Raw genomic sequence first — 22,231 nt, forward strand, 5'->3', positions numbered from 1 at the left:
ATGGCCACCTAAGAATACCTTAAAGGCTTAGCAACATGAAATGATGCCCTGTTGGCCGGGCGCGGTGGCTCAAGCCTGTAATCCCAGCACTTTGGGAGGCCGAGACGGGCGGATCACGAGGTCAGGAGATCGAGACCATCCTGGCTGACACGGTGAAACCCCGTCTCTACTTTAAAAAAAATACAAAAAACTAGCCGGGCGAGGTGGCGGCGCCTGTAGTCCCAGCTACTTGGGAGGCTGAGGCAGGAGAATGGCGTGAACCCGGGAGGCGGAGCTTGCAGTGAGCTGAGATCCGGCCACTGCACTCCAGCCTGGGCGGCAGAGCGAGACTCCGTCTCAAAAAAAAAAAAAAAAAATGATGCCCTGAGGCCAGAAGGTGCGTTTTTTCATCCTCACACACCGCTATCTGCTGCACTAGAACAGGTGAATTTTGTGGTGGTCCCCACAGACTGGCACCCAGAGATGTGCCCCTCGCTATCCCTCCCCAAGCTCTGACTCTGGAACAAATGGCAGCAGACTTCTCTGGACACGAGTTATTAACTCTTTATTCCGTTAGTGACCAATACAAAGCACCACGGACACAGCAGGGGCCCTGCCTGAGAACCTAGGCAAGGCAAAGAAGGGGGACGCAGGGGACCTCTGGGGCCCAGGGCTGGCCTGGCCTAGGTGAGGGGGAAGCTTTCCCAGCCTGCCTCCACCGGCAGCCATGAGAGAAACCACTGGGGAAGCAGGACTACTGAGTGAACAGTCAAACCACCTGTCAATGCTCCTCCTTCCCCAGAGCACCAGGGCTGCAGTGAGGAGAGGGCTTCTAGGGGGCCAGAGAGAGATCTGTGGGGTGGCTCAGGGTGGACACTGAGCTTCAGAGGGGACAGTGTGTGTGCGTGCCTGTGCGTATGCATGTGTGTGTGTGCGTGCGTGTGCGTGTGCGTGTGTGTGCGTGCGTGTGCGTATGCGTGTGCGTGCGTGCGTGTGCGTGTGCGTATGCGTCTGTGTGTGCGCGTGCGTGTGCGTATGCGTGTGTGTGTGCGTAGGTGGGCAGATGCCTACACTACTTAGCATATGGGATTTAACTGCTGAGCCACACGACCTGCCTGGAGACAAAGGAGGCCAGGAACCAGGGACTCAGAGCGCCAGGGCCTGGGAGAGGGGCCTGGGGCAGAGGCCACCCACCCCACTGCTTGGTCTTGCAGAGGGCAGGCGGCTCCGCAGGAGCAGGTCTCGGGCAGACACCTCCCACAGGCCTGGGGGGAGGGGCCACCTCTGGCCCCACCCACCTCACGTATAGGCCATCTTGCTGCACACCCAGGGCCGGGTCATCAGACACTCCGTCGACACCAGCCTGGTGGGCTCCACGAAGACACACTCCCCTGGACCTGCGATGGTGAACCTGTGGCCAGGAGAGAAGACCAGGCGTTTATGATCTGGGACATTCAGCCCAAAACCCAGTGGCAGGGGAGGCCATGGAGGCCCTGAGGCCTATCCCTCCCTCACTTCATCACTGGAGCTGCCTTCTAGGACATTTGTGCTGACAGACTGTTCTAGCTTGGCATCCCATTGTCTTCCTACTCTGTGCACCGTAGCTTCAGCCACCCCGGGACACCGCTCAGACACGTCCTGGACACACACACACTTCCCCATTCTCCATGTCCTTGCAGGGTTGGCTCACAGGTCCCAGGCTCCATGACACCCAGTTCAGGGCCACTCTCTGCCCACCCTACCTCCCCACAGTCCCCTGCCTGCTCTGTGGGGCACTCCCACAGCCCCCTGGGGCCTCTACCTGTCTGTCCACACAGGTCCCCAAAGCAGTCAGCTCCTGAGCAGCGAGCTCTGTGTCCTCTCATCTTGGCCCCCTGCAATGCGCAGAGTCAAGCACACAGGAGGAGCTCCGCAGAGCTGGCTGAAGTCAGCTACCCCTCACAGGTTAGGGGCAGGCGGCAATAACCCCAATATGGGCTGAGGCTGTGTTGCCCAGGAACTCATTGACATCACACACAGACGTGTGCGGTAGAAAGATTCCCCCCTACCTAAAATCACCCCTTTCCAGCCTCAGAGGTTTCTTCTTAACCTTAGTTGTTCACCCAGACCTCCGATCCCTGCCAAGGTTGGAGGTAGACCCTCACAACAGAGGGCATTGGAATGACCCCAAGAAGGAGTGCAAGGGAAAGAACCTCTGCAGCGTCTGAGAAATGTGGCCAAAGGCCCCTTGGTTGCCAGGTGGTCAGGATGCCACAGACCCCAATCTGCAGGGCTCTGAGAGCAAGAAGCTTCCAGAAAGGCAGGGAGAGGGGTGGAAAGTGCAAGACCTGCTCAGCCACTCTGAGAGCAGACCTGAGAGGGGGACAGGAAAGTGGGTGAGAAACGGAAGGGGCACTGAGGCCAGAGTAAGGGGCAAAAATGAAGAGTGCTTGAGATAAGGAAAAGGAGGAGGAGGGGAAGCATCATGAATGCCCCTGCCTCCAGGGCTGCCATGGGCGTGACTGCCTAAGCCACCCTCAGGTGGGAGGGCAGCTGATGGCCACCTCTGGCAACCAGGAGGATCCGAGGGTCTCAGACGCCCTTCTGCTTTAGCCCTTGCCTTGGGGACACTCACGTGTCATCATCATCGGGTTAGGAGCTGTGTTCCCCACCCCACACCATGCCCTCCCGCTGGCACCTCAGAGCCTATTCCTCTAGCCACAGGGTCTGCTCTGAGGGTCCCACTCCCCTGTATGCACCTCCCTGCATTTCTCTAGGCCTAGACCACTCCTTTCCCCACGCCCCACACAGTCCCCACTGTACTGCCACAGCCACACATCTGCCACCCACTCCACCCATGACCATCACCCCCACACCACACACCAGGCCCTGCATCACACACTCATTTCCACACCACGTGAGTCTTACAAAACCACCACGGCACACGCCACCACCTCAGCAGTGCCCCCTCCATCAAGAGATGCGTTCGCCAGGAAAATGTGGCCTAGAACACTTCCGGGTGCCTGCCTTCAGATCCCCTTTCTTCCACAGCTACAGTGCTTAGGTGCCAAGTGGCTGCCCAGGACGAAGGCGTGTCTCCCATCCTCCCTTGCGGCCAGGTGCTGCCATGTGACTAAGTTCTGGCCAATAGGGTGAGGCCATCCAGGGCCCTCCCTCCCGTTCGCTGTCCTGTTGGGGCTGAATGGGATGTGGTTGTGCCAGAGTGGAGCTGAGGAGCGCCAGGCTGCATAGATCGGGGACTCAAGGGTGGAGAGACCCTGGGAAGCTCCGATGGCTTCACAGGGCAGAGCCACCAAGCCAGGCTGGACTTTTGTGAGAGAGGGAGAAGTACAGGCATTTTCATGACTGGGTCTCTGGCGCACGCTGCGGGACCCCGAGACTAGTATCTCTAGCTAGCACAAAACCAAGGGCTTCTCTCTTCGGGAGCTGTGTCCAGGGGGTGAGTCAGGCCTTTCTCAGTCTAAGCTCGGTGGCCAGAAGATGAAGCCTCAGCTCACGTGTCTGGATCAAACGGGTCCCCGTTGACCCAGTGGAATTCGTCCCCAACTCTGCGTAGTCCAATCCAGGGCTCCCTCCGCGTGAACTTGAACATAAATTCCTGCACCGAGGAAAGAGGGACACCTCAGGGTCAGATGCGGTCTCCTGACTGCTGTCACATCCCAAGACAAACCTCAGCTTGGAAGATACTGGCTCTCGGGAGGTACAGACGCCAGGAGAGTGACTGCTGTCTCGCTGCATCCCGAAAGTGAGGAGCTAGGCTTACAGGGTCCTCCGCAGTCACACTGCCAGAGTTCGGCTCCGAGCTGCTCGCTGACCTCACAGCAATTGCCTCCGACCGCTTGAAAGGGACCCTGGCTCTGTGTGCACACCCACTGGCCAGGAAGGCCGTACAGGGCTTGCCCTCCTAGCTCAGCAGGCCAGCATTCCTGATTTGCAGGAAGCTTGGGGATTGCCCATTGGATGGAGGATCTGGGACAAATCTCAATGCTCAGGTTGGTTGTCCTACCTGCAAATTTCTGGGACTTTCCCTGCAGACTGGGGATATCATACTGTGTATCAAAGGCAAACAGAAGTGATTTTTAGATTATCTTCTATTTTGGTTAACACCACTGTTAACCTCAAAATCCAAAACAGCCAATAGACTCCATTAATTGTATTTCTTTCATGTTTCTGTTGCTAAAACTGTTTTGGATGTTAAATGAGAGACCATATCCTGATTTGGATCTTTAGAAAATGACAACGTGTTTTTACATTTCACAATGCATTTATAATTTGTAATTCTTTTTTCTTTTTTTTTTTTTTTTTTTTTTTTTTTTGAGACAGAGTCTTGCTCTGTCGCCCAGGCTGGAGTGCAGTGGTGCGATCTCGGCTCACGGCAACCTCCGCCTCCCAGGTTCACGCCTTTCTCCTGCCTCAGCCTCCAAGTAGCCGGGTCTACAGGCGCCTGCCACCACTCCCGGCTAATTTTTTTTTTTTTTTTTTTTTTGTATTTTTAGTAGAGACAGAGTTTCACAGTGTTAGCCAGGATGGTCTCGATCTCCTGACCTCGTGATCTGCCCACCTCAGCCTCCCAAAGTGCTGCGATTATAGGCATGAGCCACTGCGCCCGGCCAATTATTTTTTTCTTAAGAAACAAGTCTTGTGGCTGGGCACAGTAGCTCACACCTGTAATCCCAGCACTTTGGGAGGCCTAGGCAGGTGGATCACTTGAGGCCAGGAGTTCGAGCCCAGCCTGGCCAACATGGTGAAACCCCGTCTCTACTAAAAATACAAAAAGTAGCCAGGCGTGGTGGCGCACGGCTGCAGTCCCAGGGACTCAGGAGGATGAGGCATGAGAATCGCTTGAACCCAGGAGGCGGAGGCTGCAGCGAGCCGAGATGGCACCACTGTACTCCAGCCTGGGCGACAGAGTGAGACTGCCTCAAAAAAAAAAAAAAAGAGAGACAAAGTCTTGCTATGTTACCCAGACTGGCCTTGAACTCCTGGGTTCAAGTGATCCTCCTGCCTCAGCCTCCTAAGTAGCTGGGACTACAGGCACGCTCCACCATGCCCAGCTAATTTTCCTTTTACTTTTTGTAGAGCTAGGGTCTTACTGTGTTGCCCAGACTAACTTCCAACTCCTGGGCTCAAGTGATCCTCCTGCCTCAGCCTCCCGAGTAGCTGGTACTAGAGGTGTATACCACATCACCAACTTTATAATTGGTCATTCTTATGATTTATAATGCTAAGTGACCTCAACCAGTGGGCCTTGGATTGAAATAGGTGGCCTTGACAATGGAAGTGGAAACTGGAGCCACTCATTGACGTGCTCAGACCATGAGGTCTTCCTGCACCCCCAGTGGTTATGCAGCAGGTGGTGGCTTTGGAGATGGGTCACAGGGAACACTGCATCCTTTAGGGTGTGACTGTCCCCTAGAGTCAAGGTTGGGGGCCCTGAAGATCCCTTCCCCCGCCGCCCTTCACCTCGGCACACTCACCAGCTCCTTCTGGCTCTGAATCACAGCCAGCACTGCCTCGTGGGTGTGGCAGTACTGCCTGCCTGTGTTCCAGTCTCTGGGTTCCTCAGAAAAGAAGTAACACTTCCTTCCGTAGAGCAGCCAGTCCTCTGGGCAGGGCGCTTCACACTTGATGCAGCCCTTGGAAGCTGCAGGGAAGAGACCGGCTTGGCCCTGCCCGCCCCACTCCCCAGCCAGAGTCCCACTCTGCTTTCTGTGGCTCCCTCCCCTGCCTCAGCTTTGGCATCCTCCAGGGACACTGCAGGCGTGGCTATCCTCTCCGGTAAGCACCTCTCCTGGTGCCTGGAGGTAAAAGGGTGGCCACTAAATGAATGAGAAAGGGGACAGTGGGAAGCCTGGCAGGCGTCACCGCAAGGGGACATGACAGTGGCGCAGCCACTGGGTTAGGATCTCCTCTGTCTCCAAACTCCCAGAGGCATGGAACGCCAGAAACTCAGACTGGGAAGAGACCTGGCCGCTACGTGTCCGCTCTTTCCAGCTAGGCCAGGTACCAACAGCAGGACAGACTGCCCGCTATCATTAACCATGCCCACATTAGCTACCAAGGCTGCCATTCCACCACTGAACTGCTGGAAAGTTCTTTGCATTTTTTATTTGCTTAACCCCCTTGCTGTTAGTGTGCATGGAAAGTTCTTAAATGTTGAGTCCCAACCTGTACCCCTGTGACCGAGACCTGCTGGTCTAGGATCTAGCCTCTGGAGTGACCCAGAGACACCCGTTCTGTCTTCTACCCCCTACTCAAAGAAGCACACCAGCCTGCCTCATCCAGGTTGAAACAGATGCCATCTCTCCCGAGATTCCTGGCAAGGGTTGCTCTCCATCCTGCCTGCTCACTGCAATGTCCCCAGGTTACCACTGAATCACTGCCACCAGGACAGACCGGGACACATCAGATGTGGCTCTACCAGCAGCGACAGTGACCACCATGCTGTCTTCCAGTTGTCATGGGATCTCCAGTCTGCAGACTGCTTCCGTGAACAGATCGGCGGGTATGTGCATAGATGGACTTTTCTGGGAAGGGAGCCCGGAGCTTCTCAAAGGGCCTCCTTGCCAAATGGAATTAATCCACAATCTTAGATTGTTTTCATATGATCTGATTCTAAGCCAGGTCTCCCCCAGTGTCAGAACATGTGAAAATAACTTCTTAAATCCAAATGCAGAACCTTATATTTATTTCTTCCACATTTATCTCATTCACTCTGGCTCATCATTTGAGTTTTTCAAGATACATTTCAATCTTGATTTCTTTCACCCATCTGTCATGTGGGATTGTGTTTTTGGATTGTGTCAGCTGCAAATTCCATAAGCATACTTTTTGTTTGTTTTCATACAAGTGATTGATTAAAATGTAGACCAGGACAGAGCCAAGAACAGGCCTCTGGTACTCAAGCCCCTAGGGATCTCCAGCCACACAGACACCGATTCATCCATCGACACCCCCTGGGCATATATATCTGTTCAATGAGATGCAAGTCCACCTGGGAGTACTGACCATGGTGTGGTTACATCTCACATCTCAACTGCTTTTCCGCAAGGATCTCCTAAGAGACTGTTGTGCTTTATTGAAATCATATTAGCTATGTCTACACATTCTCTGGCCTCCCAACCTAGTAAGAGGATAAAAGAAAACTGATGTAAGAGGATAAAAGAAAACTGATTTAATTTGTAGGAATTATTCTAGGTGAATTTAAGCTAGGCCCAGTGGTTACCCTTATTTTTTGTTTGTTTTTTTAAGACAGTCTCTTCTGTCACTCAGGATGGAATGCAGTGGCACAATATCAGCTCACTGCAACCTCTGCCTCCCGGATTCAAGCGATTCTTCTTCCTCAGCCTCCCGAGTAGCTGGGACTACAGGTGCACACAACCATGCCCAGCTAATTTTTGTATTTTTTGTAGAGACAGGGTTTCACCATGTTGGCCAGGCTGGTCTCGAACTCCTGACCTCAAGTAATCCACCCACCTTGGCCTCCCAAAGTGCTGGGATTACAGGCTTGAGCCACTGCACCCAGCTGCCATATCCATTTCTAAACACTCAGAACCCCTGTCCTTGTCATACAAGCCCTATAGGGGAGGGTTTGGTAGGAATTGATAATCTTGGTGGAATTTTCCCCCATTTTATGGATTCCACCTCTGGTCTTACGGCATTTCTCAAAGATTAAAGACAGAGGCACTAATATCATTTTTGGAAACCCTTCAGAACCTACAATACACTTGTATTTGAATCTCTTAAAAGTAATCAGATTCCCTGTTCATATAGCCTCACACGTTCTTAGTTGAAGTTTCTACGTTTTTCATTTATCCAACCCTGTCAGTTTCACACACTCTCTATGTTTCTCAGGCCTCTCCCACTTAGAATGTTCTATTCCCTTGATAGGGTCCAGAATATGCCACCCTAAAATATGCCACTTTGACATATGGATCATTTTAAGCTGAAGGCAATTCAGAATCAACAGGATGAGTTCTCTACCCTCTCATCTGCCGGAAAGTAGGGCATAAATTTCCCTTTGGGGAGGGAGCTTCCCTACTCCCCATCCCTCACCCCATACCCTCCCATACCCCCACTGCCCACCCTAAACCAGGGAGGGAAGAGTGACTCATCATCAAACATGCCAAGGAATCAACACCAAGATTAGTTTGCATAAGCAAAGCTTACTAAAATAGCCTTTATCTCCTATTGTTCCTCCGTGTATTTCCTAGTCACTTCCCTTAATTTACCAGCCCTTGAAACCCAAGCCCTCTTTCCTTTGTTAAAAAGGTGTGTAAGCCCCTGAGTTTAAATTCTTCTTTGAGTTTCACTTATTATCTGTGAAATCCCATGAACATAAATATTAAGAAACATTAGGTACCTTTTCTCCTGCTAATTTGTCTTTGATAGTTTAATTTACAGGCCCCTAGACACTGAACTTAAGAGGGCAGAGGAAAAGCTTTTTCCTCCCTAGCACTCTCTACCTCCTAATCTCTGGGAAGCTCCTATTCATTCTTCAGTGTTCATTGCACATGTGTTTTCCTTCTGGGAAGCCACTGGGCAGTAATACCTCTATTATTGCACTTACCCCTGGACACAGGACACAGTGTCATATTCGTCTTCTTTTTAACCCTAGCACTTAGCCCAGAGCTTAGCACACAGCAGCACTCAATAAATGTTTGCTGACTGAATGTGATGTGTGGGGGTTTTTTTGTTGTTTTTTTTTTTTTTGAGATGGAGTCTCTCTCTCTCTGTCGCCCAGGGTAGAGTGCAGTGGTGCGATCTCAGTTCACTGCAACCTCTGCCTCCCAGGTTCCAGCAATTCTCCTGCCTCAGCCTCCGACTAGCTGGGGTTACAGGCACCCACCACCACAGCTAGCTAATTTGTGTACTTTTAGTAGAGACGAGGTTTCACCATGTTGGCCAGGCTGGTCTCAAACTCCTGACCTCAGGTGATCCACCCACTTCGGCTTCCCAAAGTGCTGGGATTACAGGCGTGAGCCACTGTGCCTGACTGAATATGATCCTTATTCCCAAACCATCTCCTCCAAGAAGCACTGTCTTCCTAACTTACCCCAAGTTTGTTCTGAGTTCTCACAGCACTTAAAAAATAATACCTAAGTAACATCTCCACTCTACTTGCATGGCTTAATAAAGGGGACATGTATAGTCTGTGTGTGAATATATTATTTTAAGCTAAAATCTCAACAACTGACACTATGTATTTTCTAGTTACTTAGTCCCCCACAGGATTCTTGGAATGTCTAGAATCTTTCTTTAACTAATTAGATGTGCTTTTAACAAGGAGTGTGCAAATTGAATTGCATAAATGCTCTGACATGCATGCTCACCCAAGATGCTCATCACCACCAAGATGGCGAACAGAAGGACCGCGATGGCACCCAGCAGGAGACGTGTGGTGGTGTCTAGGAGAAGAGAGAGGAGTTCAACATCCCACTACCTGTCCCACTGCCATCCCACCACCAGCCCCATATCCTGCTAATGAGAAACAGGGGGAGGTGGAGCCCAGCAAACTGTGTTTTTTTGTTGTTGTTGTTGTTGTTTTGAGACGAGGTTTCACCGTGTTGGCCAGGCTGGTCTCGAACTCCTGACCTCAAATGATCCGCCCACCTCAGCCTCCCAAAGTGCCGGGATTACAGGTGTGAGCCACCACACCCGGCCAACAAGCTGTGTTTAAACAAGCCCTCCAGGTGATTCTGATGCAGGCTGGAGTTTGCGACCCACTGATGTAAAGCGCAGTTCTGACTCTGTGACTCCTCAGCTTGAAACCCTCCCTGCCGGGCTACCCACTGCTCACAGAATCTTCAGTGATGGTCAGAGCTTTCCCCCTTGAATCTTCTGCTCTTCTCTATGCGGTCGCAGGTTTCAGCCACATGGGTTCCTCAAAATAACCCATTCAGCTCTCACAGCCCTGCTATTGAATCTTTGCTCCCGAAGTCTCCTCCTCCACCTCCTCCATAGACACTCTCTAAAACTCGCCCACCTCTACACGATCCGTCCTCTTCCTGATCCTCTGGGTTCTCCCTTTGTTATTTTCATTTATTTATTTTATTTTGTTATCATTTAATATTCTCATTTTATATTTAAAGAGAGAAATCTTTTAGACTTTAAACCTAGGGTATTTTAATAATTTTTTAAGTTGTGATGAAAATATGTAACATAAAGTTTGCAATTTTAACCATTTTTTAGTGTACAGTTAGTGGCATTAAGTATATTCACAATGTCGTGCAACCATCATCGCTGTCTGTTTGCAAACTTTTTCATCATCCCAGACAGAAGTTCTGTCCCCTTAAACAACTCCCATCCCTTCCTCTTCCCAGCCCCTGGCAACCACCCTTCTCCTTTCTGTCTCTATGAATTGGACCACACTAGGAAGCTCATATAAGAGGAAACATCCAGTATTTGTCCTTTTGTGTCTGGTTCCTTTCACAGCATGTTTTCAAGGCTCATCCATGTTGTCACATACGTCAGAACTTCATTCCATCTTAAGGCTGAATAATGTTCCACTGTATAGCAAGACCACGTTGTGTTTATCCATTCATCTGTTGGTAGACATTTTGGCTGTTTCCACCTTTTGGCTATTGTGAATAATGCAGCTAAGAACATGGTGTATGAGTATCTGTTCAAGTCCTTGCTTTCAATTCTTTTGGGTATATGCTTAGGAGTGGAGTTGCTGGATCACATGGTAGTTTTACTTGTTTTGTTTTTTTACTAAAGAACACTTATTTATTTTTACCAAAACTTTATCTTGAGGACATGGCTAAACTGTGTTTCCACCCTCCCCCCTCCAACTTGAAGAAGGGTTACTACAGTGAATGTTATGCATTCCAGCTGAATGGACTGGAACCCAGTTGGAGACTGAAGGACTGGAACCAACATTAACTGACAAAGAACAACTTCCATCTAAATCATCATAAAAATGTTTGAGTAAAAAAAAAGAAAGAAAAGAAAAAAAGAGGGGGCAACAGGGGTTTCTGATTGAACAAAATCTTCACATTTCATCTAATACAGTCCATCTTGGCTAGAGTATAACAAAGTGGAAACAGGATTACTATGATACAAAACTTCCACTACAGCACACTGTACACACCCGTGTTCCAAGCCCACCCCCATCCCCCAATGCTTCCAACACAGTTATTTCTCAGCCTGTTGAGCCTGCCGATGAAGAAGCATGTAGATCTTCTCTTTAATCCAGTCTTTTTTTATAAGGCTGGTATGTCTGGATATCAGCTCGGTAAACCAGGCAGCTGAGGTCTGCCAGATCATTGATGAAATCAAACAACTGACTGATGTCATATGTGATAGAGGGACTGTTGGGATTCATTCTTTTCACATGTCTTCATACATTTCACAAATGCCTTCCATGCATTCATTCACAGATTCATAGTCAGCATAAGTTCTGCCTTCTGGCCTCTTGGTAGTCTGTACCAGCAAAATGGTGTGAGACATCGCGCCAAACTCTCTTCGTTACAGCCGCTGCCGACACCGCCGCCGCTCCCAGTAGTTCTTTCTGAGGAACCACAAACTCCATCACTGGTTGCATAACTTTACATTCTCACTAGCAATAGACGAGGGTTCCAGTTTCTCCACATCCTCACCAACACTTGTTGGTTTGCATTGTTTTGATTACGGCCCTCCTAGCAGGTGTGAATTCCCTTTACAACTTTGTTTGGATTTTTTTTTTGACCATCTTAACCATTAAGCGCACAGTTAAGTGCAGTTACGTCGTTGTGCACCCATTTTGAAAGTGTTTTTTTTTAGTCAATGTTATACATAAATCATAGATGAAAACACTGTCTCTGCAGCTCAGTGTTTGTCTGTAAACTGTTACTTGTCCATCATGATAAAAGTGCCAAAATTGAGAGGAAGAATCTGTAGCAATTCAGCATTACCCGATATCCAAGTGCCTGTTGCTCGTTATTCATTTGTATTGTATTTTACAAAGGATTTTGAAAAGAAACCTGTTTCCTTCACCAAGGATAGTCTGAAAAGCACAGATTTAAGGAATCAAGAAATTCTAATAGGCTTCATTTAAAAAATAATAGTGCAGAGCGCAGTGGATTGCGCCTGTAATCCCAACATTTTGGGAGGCTGAGGCAGGCGGATCACTTGAAGTCAGGAGTTCGAGACCAGCCTGGCCAACATGGTGAAACCTTGTCTCTACAAAAATTACAGAAATCAGCCGGGTGTGTTGGTGTGTGCCTGTAATCCCAGCTACTCTATAGGCTGAGGCAGGAGAATCGATTGAACTCAGGAGATGGAGGTTGCAGTGAGCCAAGATCACATTGGTACACTCCAATCTGAGTGACAAAGCAAGACTCTGTCTCCAAAAAATAATAATAGTAGTAATAACATTGCTCCTTCCCCAAAGCCAACCATTTTCAACTCTTTTAGCTGACTCTTTTGGTATTAGCTCCAAATTTCTAAGTGCCATGTGTATGTAAATACTTCTAGATTTTTTTCTGTTTTAGATATAATTTATTGACTTCCCATTATAGTGATGCAGACTTAATTCTCTGCATTACCACTCTACCCTGACCACTCACTCCCTGCCCTCTCAATATCATAGTTTGTATTAGCTTGATACTTTGGTGTTATATTCTTAGGTCAGTGTAAACAGTACTCTCAGCAAAGCCATGACGTGTGCTGTGATCATGTCCACAGAACTTCGTTTCCCTGTTAATCCTGGTCTTCTTTTCCCTTTGCTCAGTTTCTGTATGCGTATCATATTTCAACGCCAAAACTCTTTCATGATGAGACAAAATCGGAATTTCTCTTTTACTTTGGTCTTAGTTCAGTCTGCTACAACAAACTGTCATAGACCGGGTGGCTTAAACAACAGACATTTATTTCTCCTGATAGTTCTAGAGGCTAGATCAGGGTGCCAGCATGGTCAGGTTCTGGTGGGGGCCCACTTCCCGGCTTGCTGACAGTCGCTTTTTTACTGTGTCCTCACAGAGTGGAGAGAGGAAGTTCTGGTGTCTCTTCCTCTTCTTATAAGGGTAGTAATTCCATCATGGGAGCTCTCCCTCATGACCTCATCTAAACCTAATTACCGCTCAATTACCCACCTCAATATCATCACGTTGGAGGTTAGTGATTCAACCTATAAATTTGGGGAGGAAACCAACATGCAGGCCATAACGACCATCTTGAAGAAATGTCCCTTGGAACTTTCTGACCTGCTCGAATCTGACTAGTTGCCTTCTAAGCCCAGCTGCCATCCAGGGTCTCCCCACACCAGCAGTCTGAGGATTTATCTGCCCCTCTCCTATGTTGACTCCTCTATTCCTTTTCTCCCATGCCTTCCCCTTCCTTGGTTTACTCCCTCATCTTGGTGAAGCACATCATCCAATGGCTGCCTGAGGAAGGGTAGAGCCAAAGCATTGCACTGCACAAACCCGAGGAGCAAAGATTCTCATTGTGTTCCATGGTGCACTGGTGAATGTTGCTCGTGGAATTGTGAACCCAGAGGACTAAGTATTATAGATCGAGAATAATTTTCCTTCAGAATTTTGAAGGTATCACTTAATTGTCTTCTAACTCCAGTGTTGCTTTCAAAAAGTCTAGGTCCATTCTCACCCATGATCCTTTTCAACTGCTTAATTATTTTCTTTCTAGATGCTTTTAGGGTCTTCATCGCACAATGTTCTAAAATTTCATCATTGCGTGCCATGCCTTGGTTTGGTCTGTTTCATCTACTCTAGTAGGCCCTTTCAATCTGGAAAGTGGTATTTTTCAGTTCCAGGAAATTTTCTTTCTTTTCTTTTCTTTTTTTTTTTTTTTTTTTTTGAGACAGAGTCTCGCTCTGTTGCCCAGGCTGGAGTGCAATGGCATGATCTCAGCTCACTGCAACTTCCACCTCCTGGATTCAAGCAATTTTCTTGCCTCAGCCTCCCAGGTAGCTGGGATTACAGGTGCCTGCCAACACACCTGGCTAATTTTTTGTATTTTTAGTAGAAATGGGGTTTCACCATGTTGGCCAGGCTGGTCTTGAATTCCTGACCTCAGGTGATCCACCCGCCTCGGCCTCCCGCAGTGCTGGGATTACAGGCATGAGCCACTGTGCCCAGCCAGGAAATTTTCTTTAATTATATTATTGATGATTTCTTCTCTTCCATGTTTTGTTTTCTTCTGGAAGGCATAGTCTTCAAATGTTGGATCTCTTAGATTGGTCCTCCAAATTTCTCATCTTATTTTCCCCTCTTGCTTGCTATCTCTTTGCCTTTTTGCTCTATTTCCTGGAACATTTTCTCAATGTTATCATCCTACCCTTCTACTGAGTTCTTAATTTCTGTGACTATATTTTTAATTTCCAAGGTTTGCTTGGTTTTGTTGCTGCTGTTCTATGAATACCCACTCTTAAAGAATCCTATTCTTGTTTTAATGATGATGCAGTACTTTCTCTTATCTCTTCTCTCTGAAGATATGACTGACAGGTTTTTTGGAGGGGTGGGGAAAATGAGCAGAAAGATTATTTCCCCCTGTATAACCTCTGTTTTGGTCTTGAGCTTCCATGTTAGAGACTTTCCTCAGTGGTCTGGGGACCACAGTTATCTGTTCATGATTAAGGCAGGAAGACTAATGACTTTGTTGGAGCCTCCAAGCCCATAGATGGGGGCTTATTAGCTGTGGGGGACACAGTAGAGTGACCTGGCTGGGATGATCCTTGGGATTCTCTGAATGCTTATTTCATTATGTTTTTCCTCTTGGATGGATGAGAGTCCATGGAGGAGGCTTTTCTGTTTTCTCCCCTAGAGAATACGGGCTAGCTGAGGGAAGAGGCTGGGACGTTGTCCTCAGCATTCAATATGTAAATGTTGGCTTAGTTGCTTGCTCTCAGGGTGGTGCTGTCTTTCTTTTTCTTTCTTTCTTTTTTTTTTTTTTTTTTTTTTTTTTTGAGACAGAGTCTCACTCTGTCACCCAGGCTGGAGTGCAGTGGTGTGATCTCGGCTCACTGCAACCTCCTCCTCCTGGGTTCAAGCAATTCTCCCACCTCAGCCTCCCAAGTAGCTGGGATTACAGGTGCCTGCCACCATGCCCAGCTAATTTTTGTAATTTTAGTAGAAACAGGATTTCACTATGTTGGTCAGGCTGGTCTCAAACTCCTGACCTCAGGTGATCTGCCTGCCTCGGCCTCCCAAAGTGCTGGGATTACAGGTGTGACCCACTGTGCCCGGCTGAAGCCCTCTTGAGAGATTTCACCCCAGGTTCCTGCCAGGGCTGGGGAGAATCTGTACAGAATGGGAATCTAAATCCTCCTTAAAGAAATTTTCAACCAGTCCTCCTGTTCTCAGCCCCATCTTCAAGCACTGCCACCAACTCCTGAGCCTTAGGAGTCCTCCCATGAGGCTGAGGTGGCTCCTGTCCTCTCTGGACTTTCTCAGGTGGGGTGAAGTCAGTTACCATTTATCCACTTGCTCCTTAGCTCTCTATTTTGTTGCTATTTTCTCTCTTGTTCTTGTCTTTATGGCCTTTTAAAAATCCCTTTGCTGTTTGGTTTGGTTCTGTTTTGTTTTGTTTTGGTTTTTTTTTTTTGAGATGGAGTCTCGCTCTGTTACCCAGGCTGGAGTGCAGTGGCACAATCCCAGCTCATTGCAATCTCCACCTCCCAGGTTCAAGCAATTCTCCTGCCTCAGCTTCCCGAGTAGCTGGAATTATAGGCACGTGACACCATGCCCGACTAATTTTGGGTTTTTTTTGCTCACTGCAACCTCCGCCTCCCAGGCTCAAGTGATTCTCCTGCCTCAGCCTCCTGAGTAGCTGGGACTGTAGGCGCCCGCCACCATGCCTGGCTAACCTGTTGCATTTTTAGTAGAGTTGGGGTTTCTCCATGTTGGCCAGATTGATCTCAAACTCCTAACCTCAGGTGATCCACCCACCTTAGCCTCCCAAAGTGCTGGGATTATAGGCATGAGCCACCGCACCTGGCCCCTTTACTGTTGTATTAGTGGGCTTCTGAAGGGAAAAAGAAAAAATGCATGTGTTCAGTCTGCCATCTTGACCTGCAAGTCCAACAAACATTTCTAGTCTTTCCTATGGGCAAGGTCTATGTTGGCAAGTGACGGGGAGTCCTGGGTGGGTAGCTTCAGACGTGGTAAGAGCAGAGCCTTCAGCCTGCACTGGACTGGGCTCTCTCTATTCCTGCTCTGCTGTCCTTGGTGGCAGCTTCATCACAGTTCCCTGGAGCTACAGGATGGCTGCCTATGGTGAGCATGCTGAGTGCACCCTTCTTCTGCCTTCTATTAGCCTCTTCTCTATCATTGATGCTGTAATCCTTTGTGCACTGAAGATAAGAGTATAGCATCTGACATCACTTTGCCTGGGTTCAAATCCCAGCTCTGCCACTTTCTAGATGTGTACGGATGGTAAAGTTTCTTAGCCACGATTGTAGTTCATTTTCCTCATCTTGAAAATGAGGTAATGATAATATCTATCTGTCTCTTAGAGTGTTATAGGAATTCAGTGTACAGTGCTTAGCACAGTGCCTGGCGTAATAAACTCTACTCAATCAACTTGTGGCGATTATGCGGGCCATCAGTGTGATGATGACCATCAGCCCTAGGCTCCTTTGGGGTAAGGACTGTGCTTTACTCACCTTCAGATTCCCTGAAATAGGGCTGGGTCATTGCCTTGCATGTTACAGGGCACCCACTGGGACTCAAAAACTATGCAAGAAATTTAGTCACACCAAATGACAACATCCTTGGTCGACCTTAAATTCAACTGAGTTTGTAGGAAAGACCACACAGGGAAGAGGGATCGGTACATATATCTCCAACACTGCCAGACCCGAGGTGCCTCTTCATTATGTCTCAGAGATAATTTCTCTAGATGCTGCACTGGACCATGCTTCCTCTGACTCTGCAGGTACTCCTTCCTTGCCTCTTCCTAGTGTCCAGTGGTTGCTGATGGACTTTGGCACTCCTTGGCTTGCAGCCGCATCACTCCAATCTCTGCCTTTATCATCACATGGTATTCTCTCGGTGTGTCTTATGTGGTTCGACTATGTCCCCACCCAGATCTCATCTTGAATTGTAGTTCCCATAGTTCCCACGTGTCATGGGAGGGTCTGGGTGGGAGGTAATTGAATCATGGGGGCAGGTTTTTCCAAAATCATGCTGTTCTTGTGATAGTGAATAAGTCTCACAAGATCTGATGGTTTTATAAAGGGCAGTTCCTCTGCACACACTCTTGCCTGCTACCATGTAAGACGTGTCTTTGCTCCTCCTTCACCTTCCTTCATGACTGTGAGGCCTCCCCAGCCATGTGGAACTATAAGTCCATTAAACCTCTTTCCTTTATAAGTTACCCAGTCTTGGGTATGTCTTTATTAGCAGTGTGAGAACGGACTAATACAGTGCCCTTGTCTTCATGAGACCATCTTCCTATAAGAATTCCAGTTCATACGGGATTAGGGCTCACCCTACTCCAATCTGACCTCATCTTTACTACAAATAATCTGCCAGACTGTATTTCCATATGCAGTCACATTCAGAGGTACCAGAGGTTAAGACTCCAACATCTCTTTTTTGGCGGGGACACAACTCAACTTCTAACAAATGTCTAACTCATTTCTTGTTCCCTACTATGCCATGGCCCATATTAGATGGCGTTTAAGGGTGCAGTTTATTTAGGTTTCTAACTGTGTGTGATTTCGCCTAATATTAGAAAGAACAACTGAAAAAACCTGACTCCCAGGCCCAGACAAAGCTCCCATCATCCTCACACTCATATCCCAAAAAAGGCCCACGTTGCTGTCTCTAAGTCATCGGGGACACAGCCTGGCAAGCATAATCTTGACTTAAAAACTACCAAATGTGAAGTTTGGTAATTTTTAAATTTTTAAGAGGCTAAAAGCATGTGTGTGGTTTTGATCAGGAAGTTGTGGGTTTTTGCCTAATCAAGAAACTTTCAGCATTAAAAATTCAGAATCGGTGAGCACTGAAAAATCTATAGGCTGAGGCACGCAGGCTCACTCTGTCCCCTCTCCTGTAGCCCCAGGCCACTCCGCCCCACTGCCACTCTCGATGCCGGAAATATCCCCATCTCGAATCACCTCTCTTGTTCCCAGAACCCAGGCGGGCTCTCCGGGTCACCTTTTCTAGCCTCATACCCCAGGCTGGAAGGAGAGGTTCATACCTACAGTGAGAGAAAATACTTGATTAAGGCAACTTCTGTTTGGCTTCCTGTTTATAAAGCTAGTTATGCATCTCAGAAAAGTCTGAAAGACCTGGGCTGTAATCCCAGCTTTCTGATTTAAGAAGCTCTCTGACTCATTTAACCCATAAGGAGGGAAAAACGTCAATGCTGGAGGTGGCAGGGCTGTCTGGGGAGCAGGGGAGGAGAGGCTGTGTGTGGGAATCTGATGATCCCCAGCTAGCCTCACCAAGGCTGATGTCCTTGGCCATGCAGGAAGGGGTCGGAGCCTTCACAACAGGGCTTTGGGATGTCCTTGGGCAAGACACTCAGGCTCTCAGTCTCGGCTCCCTTGTCTATGAAACAGAACACTCACCAGTCCCTTGCAAGGGGGAGAGGTGAGGACTGGGATGATGACTATGAAAGCCCCAGCACGGCTCCAGCGCGTAGCAGGTGCTTGCTGTGCGTTGGAAACCTGGCGATAAGGCAGCAGAGACTTCTTGGGAGGGTTCAGCTTGGTCAAGTCAGGAAATGTCCCATTTCTCTCAAGACAGGTGCTTGGCTAAGCAGGGGCAGCATAACCCTGGGTCCCCAGAGGGACAGATCCCTCCTCCCATTGACAGTGTTTCATTACGTGAACTCTGGACTCAGGTTTGGGGTGGGAGGCAGAATCAAGGGAGGCTGACCAGAAGTCAAAGTGTTGCAGTTGGGCGTGGGCTCCCCTGGCAGAGCTGCAGGAGGCCAAGTCCAGGCAGTCGGGAAGAGGAGTCACCGTACACACAGCCCACACTACAGGGCCTCTGTCTACTGAGAGGTAGAAATCATGACCTGACTTAGCAGATGAGGAAACAAATGCTCCTAGAAGTTGGAAAGCCCACCAGCCTGTGGCAATGGAAGGCTCTGCCCCAGCTTTACCAGATGCTCTGCTTCCTGCACCTCCCCACACTGTCTCAGGCCCTGTCTTGGAACCTCCGAGAGAACACAAATGTGCCCAGGGCCCAGACTGGTACCTGGATGTTGCAGAAAGAATGAATGCATGCTGGAGACCAGTGCAAAAGCCAGCACTGGGCCATTGCAGCAGCACCCTGGAGAGGACCAGCTCTGCTGCTCGAGCTCCTCTCTTCTGGGTCCTCCAGAAGAGAACCCCTCCTTCCATCTGGGTCCTCCAGACCTGTCTCTCTCCACCCTGCCCCATCCCCAGTACTCCAGGGCTTAGTTCCCACATGGGACAGACTAGCTCTGGCCACCTGACCCGGAACACGTCGTGCTCTGGGTCTGGGACACCTTTCCCTCTGTCTCCTCTCAGGCTCCTTTTCCAGGCTCCTCTCAGAAGAGGGGAGCTTGGGGGTACCCAAGGAGACCTTCAGAGAACTGGCCGAGGGGAGGCCCCTGGTCAGACTCAGACTCCAGATCCTAAAACTCCTGCAGGCAAAGAAAGTAGGCCTGAGATGCTGAGCACCCAAGGACCACAGGCTATCAGGAGCGGGACTGCTCCTGGGGAGTCCAGGGAAAGGAGGAGGAGGGGACTGCAGGTGGCATGAGTCAGAGAGCAAGGCAAGGCAGGAGGCCATGGTGAGGCAAGGCTGGACCACAGGAAGATGCTAAGCATGGGAGTGGGCTTGACTCAGGGTCCCAGGCAGCCTCTGGGTGACCTTCCAGCTTGGTGTGTGGTCTCTTCTGCAGCCTGACTGGCAGGTGGGCAGCCCAGCCACAGTGGAGAGGAGGAAGCCCAAGGGGGTAGAAGTCAGGGCAGGAGGTGGACAGGAAGAGCAAACAGGAGGCATTGAAGAGCCACAGCAGCCCAGAAGCAGCCCTCCCATGGGGGCTTCGGTTAAGGTTAGGACAGACCCTTCAGCAATGCTGATGAATAAATGAATGAAGAAACACAGGCAAGAGGAGGGAACAACTTCAAGAAATAGCTTTGGCAGGAGGGAAGCGTGGGAACACAGGGCCACTCCAACAGTAAAGCCGGAGACAGCGTCACAGGGAGGTGTCCCACCACCTCCATCCATTCCACACAACTCTTCACAACCCACAGCTCTGCCACAGCTCCTCAGTGACGCAACATCTTCGCCTCCTCTGTCCCTGCCACTGTCTGGGGGTCCAGCTTCAGAGTCTGCCCAGCCCTTCCTCGGACAGTGCACGTCCCCTGGCCCACAGCCTTTGTGCAGAAGGCTGGTATTACCACCCCCACCTCACCACCCTCAGCAGCCCCCATGACCTGTCTTGGCCCAGGTGCTGATTATGTCCCTCCTAGTGCACTGCCCCACCCCCTCCCTGACCTAGAGCCTCAGTCCCACCCCTCTGGGCCACCACCAGTCTTCCAAAGGCAAACCCACTGTCTCCACCCCTCAGTAGCCCCTTCAGAGCAAAGTCCAAGCTCCTGGGCAAGACCTGGCTGGCCCTTCACCGTCCGGGTCCTTCAGACCCGTCTCTCTCCACCCTGCCCCATCCCAGTACTCCAGGGCTCAGTTTCCACATAGGATAGACTAGCTTTGACCACCTGGCCCGGAATCATCGTGCTCTGGGTCTGGAACACCTTCCCCTCTGTCTCCACGCCCGCTCAGAGGTCACCTACTCCAGGAAGCCCTCCTTTTCTGACACTGCCTCCATAAGGATGAGCGATCCAGGCTCCGGGCTTCCCTAGTTAATGCTGCCCAGGTCCTCCTTGTCCCTGGATTCAGGGTGCCAGGAGCACCCTGAGAAACACCCAAAGGGCCAGCCACCCTCTCACCAACTCCAGCATCTCCCACACCACACGCCGCTGTCGGTAGCTAATACCAGTTTCCTAAAAGCTCGTGAACTTGAAATCAATTCTCCACTTGGGTTCCTGCCCCCGCGGCAGGCCAGAGGTCCCTCCCTGAGACAGTCTGATGGAGGAGTAGGTGTGACCCCTGACCTTGCAAGGAAGAGCCTCTCGTGGATTCTCCACCCCTGCCCTGCCCTCCCCACATGCCCCACCAACACGGGGTCCCCGCGGCTCTCACAGGGGCGTGCACCACCTCTGGGGTCTCCAGATTTCTTACTTTACTTGAAGTATGTTCACGGCCACAGATTCCGCCACCCTCAGGTGGGTGTCAGGCAGTGGCTGTCCCCTTCATGCGTGAGGAGACGAAGGCTCAGAGCGTGAAGCGCGCTCCAAGGTCAGACAGGGAGTCGCAGCAGCGGCGGGGTCGAGGCTGTGACTCGCGGTGGCCCCCGGTTCCCTCCCACCCCACCCCATGAAGCGGCGTCTGGCCGCCCTGAAATGAATGACTCCGCCGCGTCCCGGCGCCGCGCTCCCAGCGCTCCCCTCTGGGACAGCGGCCAAGGTGACTCTGACCGCCTCCGGGTCCCGGGTCGGGCCTGGGCAGGGGTCCCTGGGCCGGGAGAGGGAGGCCGCTCCGCGCTTACCCTCCAAGGCCGCCTTCCAGCTGGTGCTGCCCTCGTAGCCCGACCCGGATCGCCGCAGCAGCCCCTCGGGGCCACGGGCCTCAGCCTCTGCGGGCGAGCGAGGCCTGGGGGCGGCGGGGGCGGCGGGGGCGGCGGGGGCGGTGGGGGCGGGCGCGGGGCGCGCGGCTACCGGCGGCGGCGGCCGGGCCCTTGCAGGGGGCTCCCGGGCCGGCTCCATGCGGGGCGCTCCGCCGCGCCGCGCCCGCGCTCCTGCACCGGGGTGCGGGGCCCAGCCCGATGCGCACTCGGCGCTCCGCGCGCCCTGCGGGCCCCCCAGGCCGGCCTCGGGTGGGCTAGGACCGCGGCGCTCGCAGGCCGGGGCTGAGCCCGGCTCCCCGCGCCGGAGCCTCTGCGCCGGGTGCCGCCGCCGTGCGCTCAGCGCCTGCCCCGCGGAGCCGCAGCCTCCACGCACAGCCGGGCTGGGGAGGAGCGCGAGGCGGCGCGCGGGAGCCGGGAGCCGTGGACCCGCGCGGGGCGGGGCGGGCGCGGAGAGGGAGGAGGCGTGGAGGAGCGGGGACAGCCGGGTCCCCGACCCCGCCACCTGAGCTGGAGGCCGGATGCTGCCGAGCTGGGAGCGCAGTGTTGGAGCCGGGAGACCTGGTTCTAACTCAGCTCCACCTCCCCAGCCGCCTGCTCATCATCTGTGAAAATGGGAATAAAGTTCACAGGGACAGTGCAG

General features: G+C 50.9%; 1 protein-coding gene and 1 pseudogene across 2 annotated transcripts; both read right to left on the reverse strand.

Moving 5' to 3' along the window:
* Positions 1-527: 527 nt before the first annotated feature.
* Positions 528-21,745, reverse strand: LOC105471293 (C-type lectin domain family 2 member L). 2 transcript variants are annotated; one of them, XM_011723693.2, is made up of 5 exons: positions 21,514-21,745; positions 9,312-9,386; positions 5,457-5,623; positions 3,477-3,577; positions 528-1,390 (listed from the first exon to the last, which is right to left on the reverse strand). In XM_011723693.2, exons 1-5 carry the CDS (start codon positions 21,728-21,730, stop codon positions 1,279-1,281), a joined length of 672 nt encoding a protein of 223 aa, XP_011721995.2. In that variant the 5' UTR covers positions 21,731-21,745; the 3' UTR covers positions 528-1,278. The 2 variants fall into 2 exon arrangements, with proteins under 2 accessions (XP_011721995.2, XP_070950482.1); XM_071094381.1 differs by lacking the exon at positions 9,312-9,386.
* LOC112424841 (enhancer of rudimentary homolog pseudogene) lies at positions 9,393-12,001 on the reverse strand (annotated as a pseudogene).
* Positions 21,746-22,231: the final 486 nt, after the last annotated feature.

Source organism: Macaca nemestrina, chromosome 4, assembly GCF_043159975.1.
Source record: "Macaca nemestrina isolate mMacNem1 chromosome 4, mMacNem.hap1, whole genome shotgun sequence".
Lineage (NCBI taxonomy): Eukaryota > Metazoa > Chordata > Mammalia > Primates > Cercopithecidae > Macaca > Macaca nemestrina.

Bases quoted from the DNA above. Each gene is read 5' to 3' on its own strand.
- LOC105471293 (XM_011723693.2), bottom strand. From the start codon at position 21,730: ATGGAGCCGGCCCGGGAGCCCCCTGCAAGGGCCCGGCCGCCGCCGCCG. The intron at 9,387-21,513 runs GTAAGCGCGGAG...CTCTTCTCCTAG, and splicing joins CTGGAAGGCGGCCTTGGAGG to ACACCACCACACGTCTCCTG. The intron at 5,624-9,311 runs GTGAGCATGCAT...TCTTCCCTGCAG, and splicing joins GGTGGTGATGAGCATCTTGG to CTTCCAAGGGCTGCATCAAG.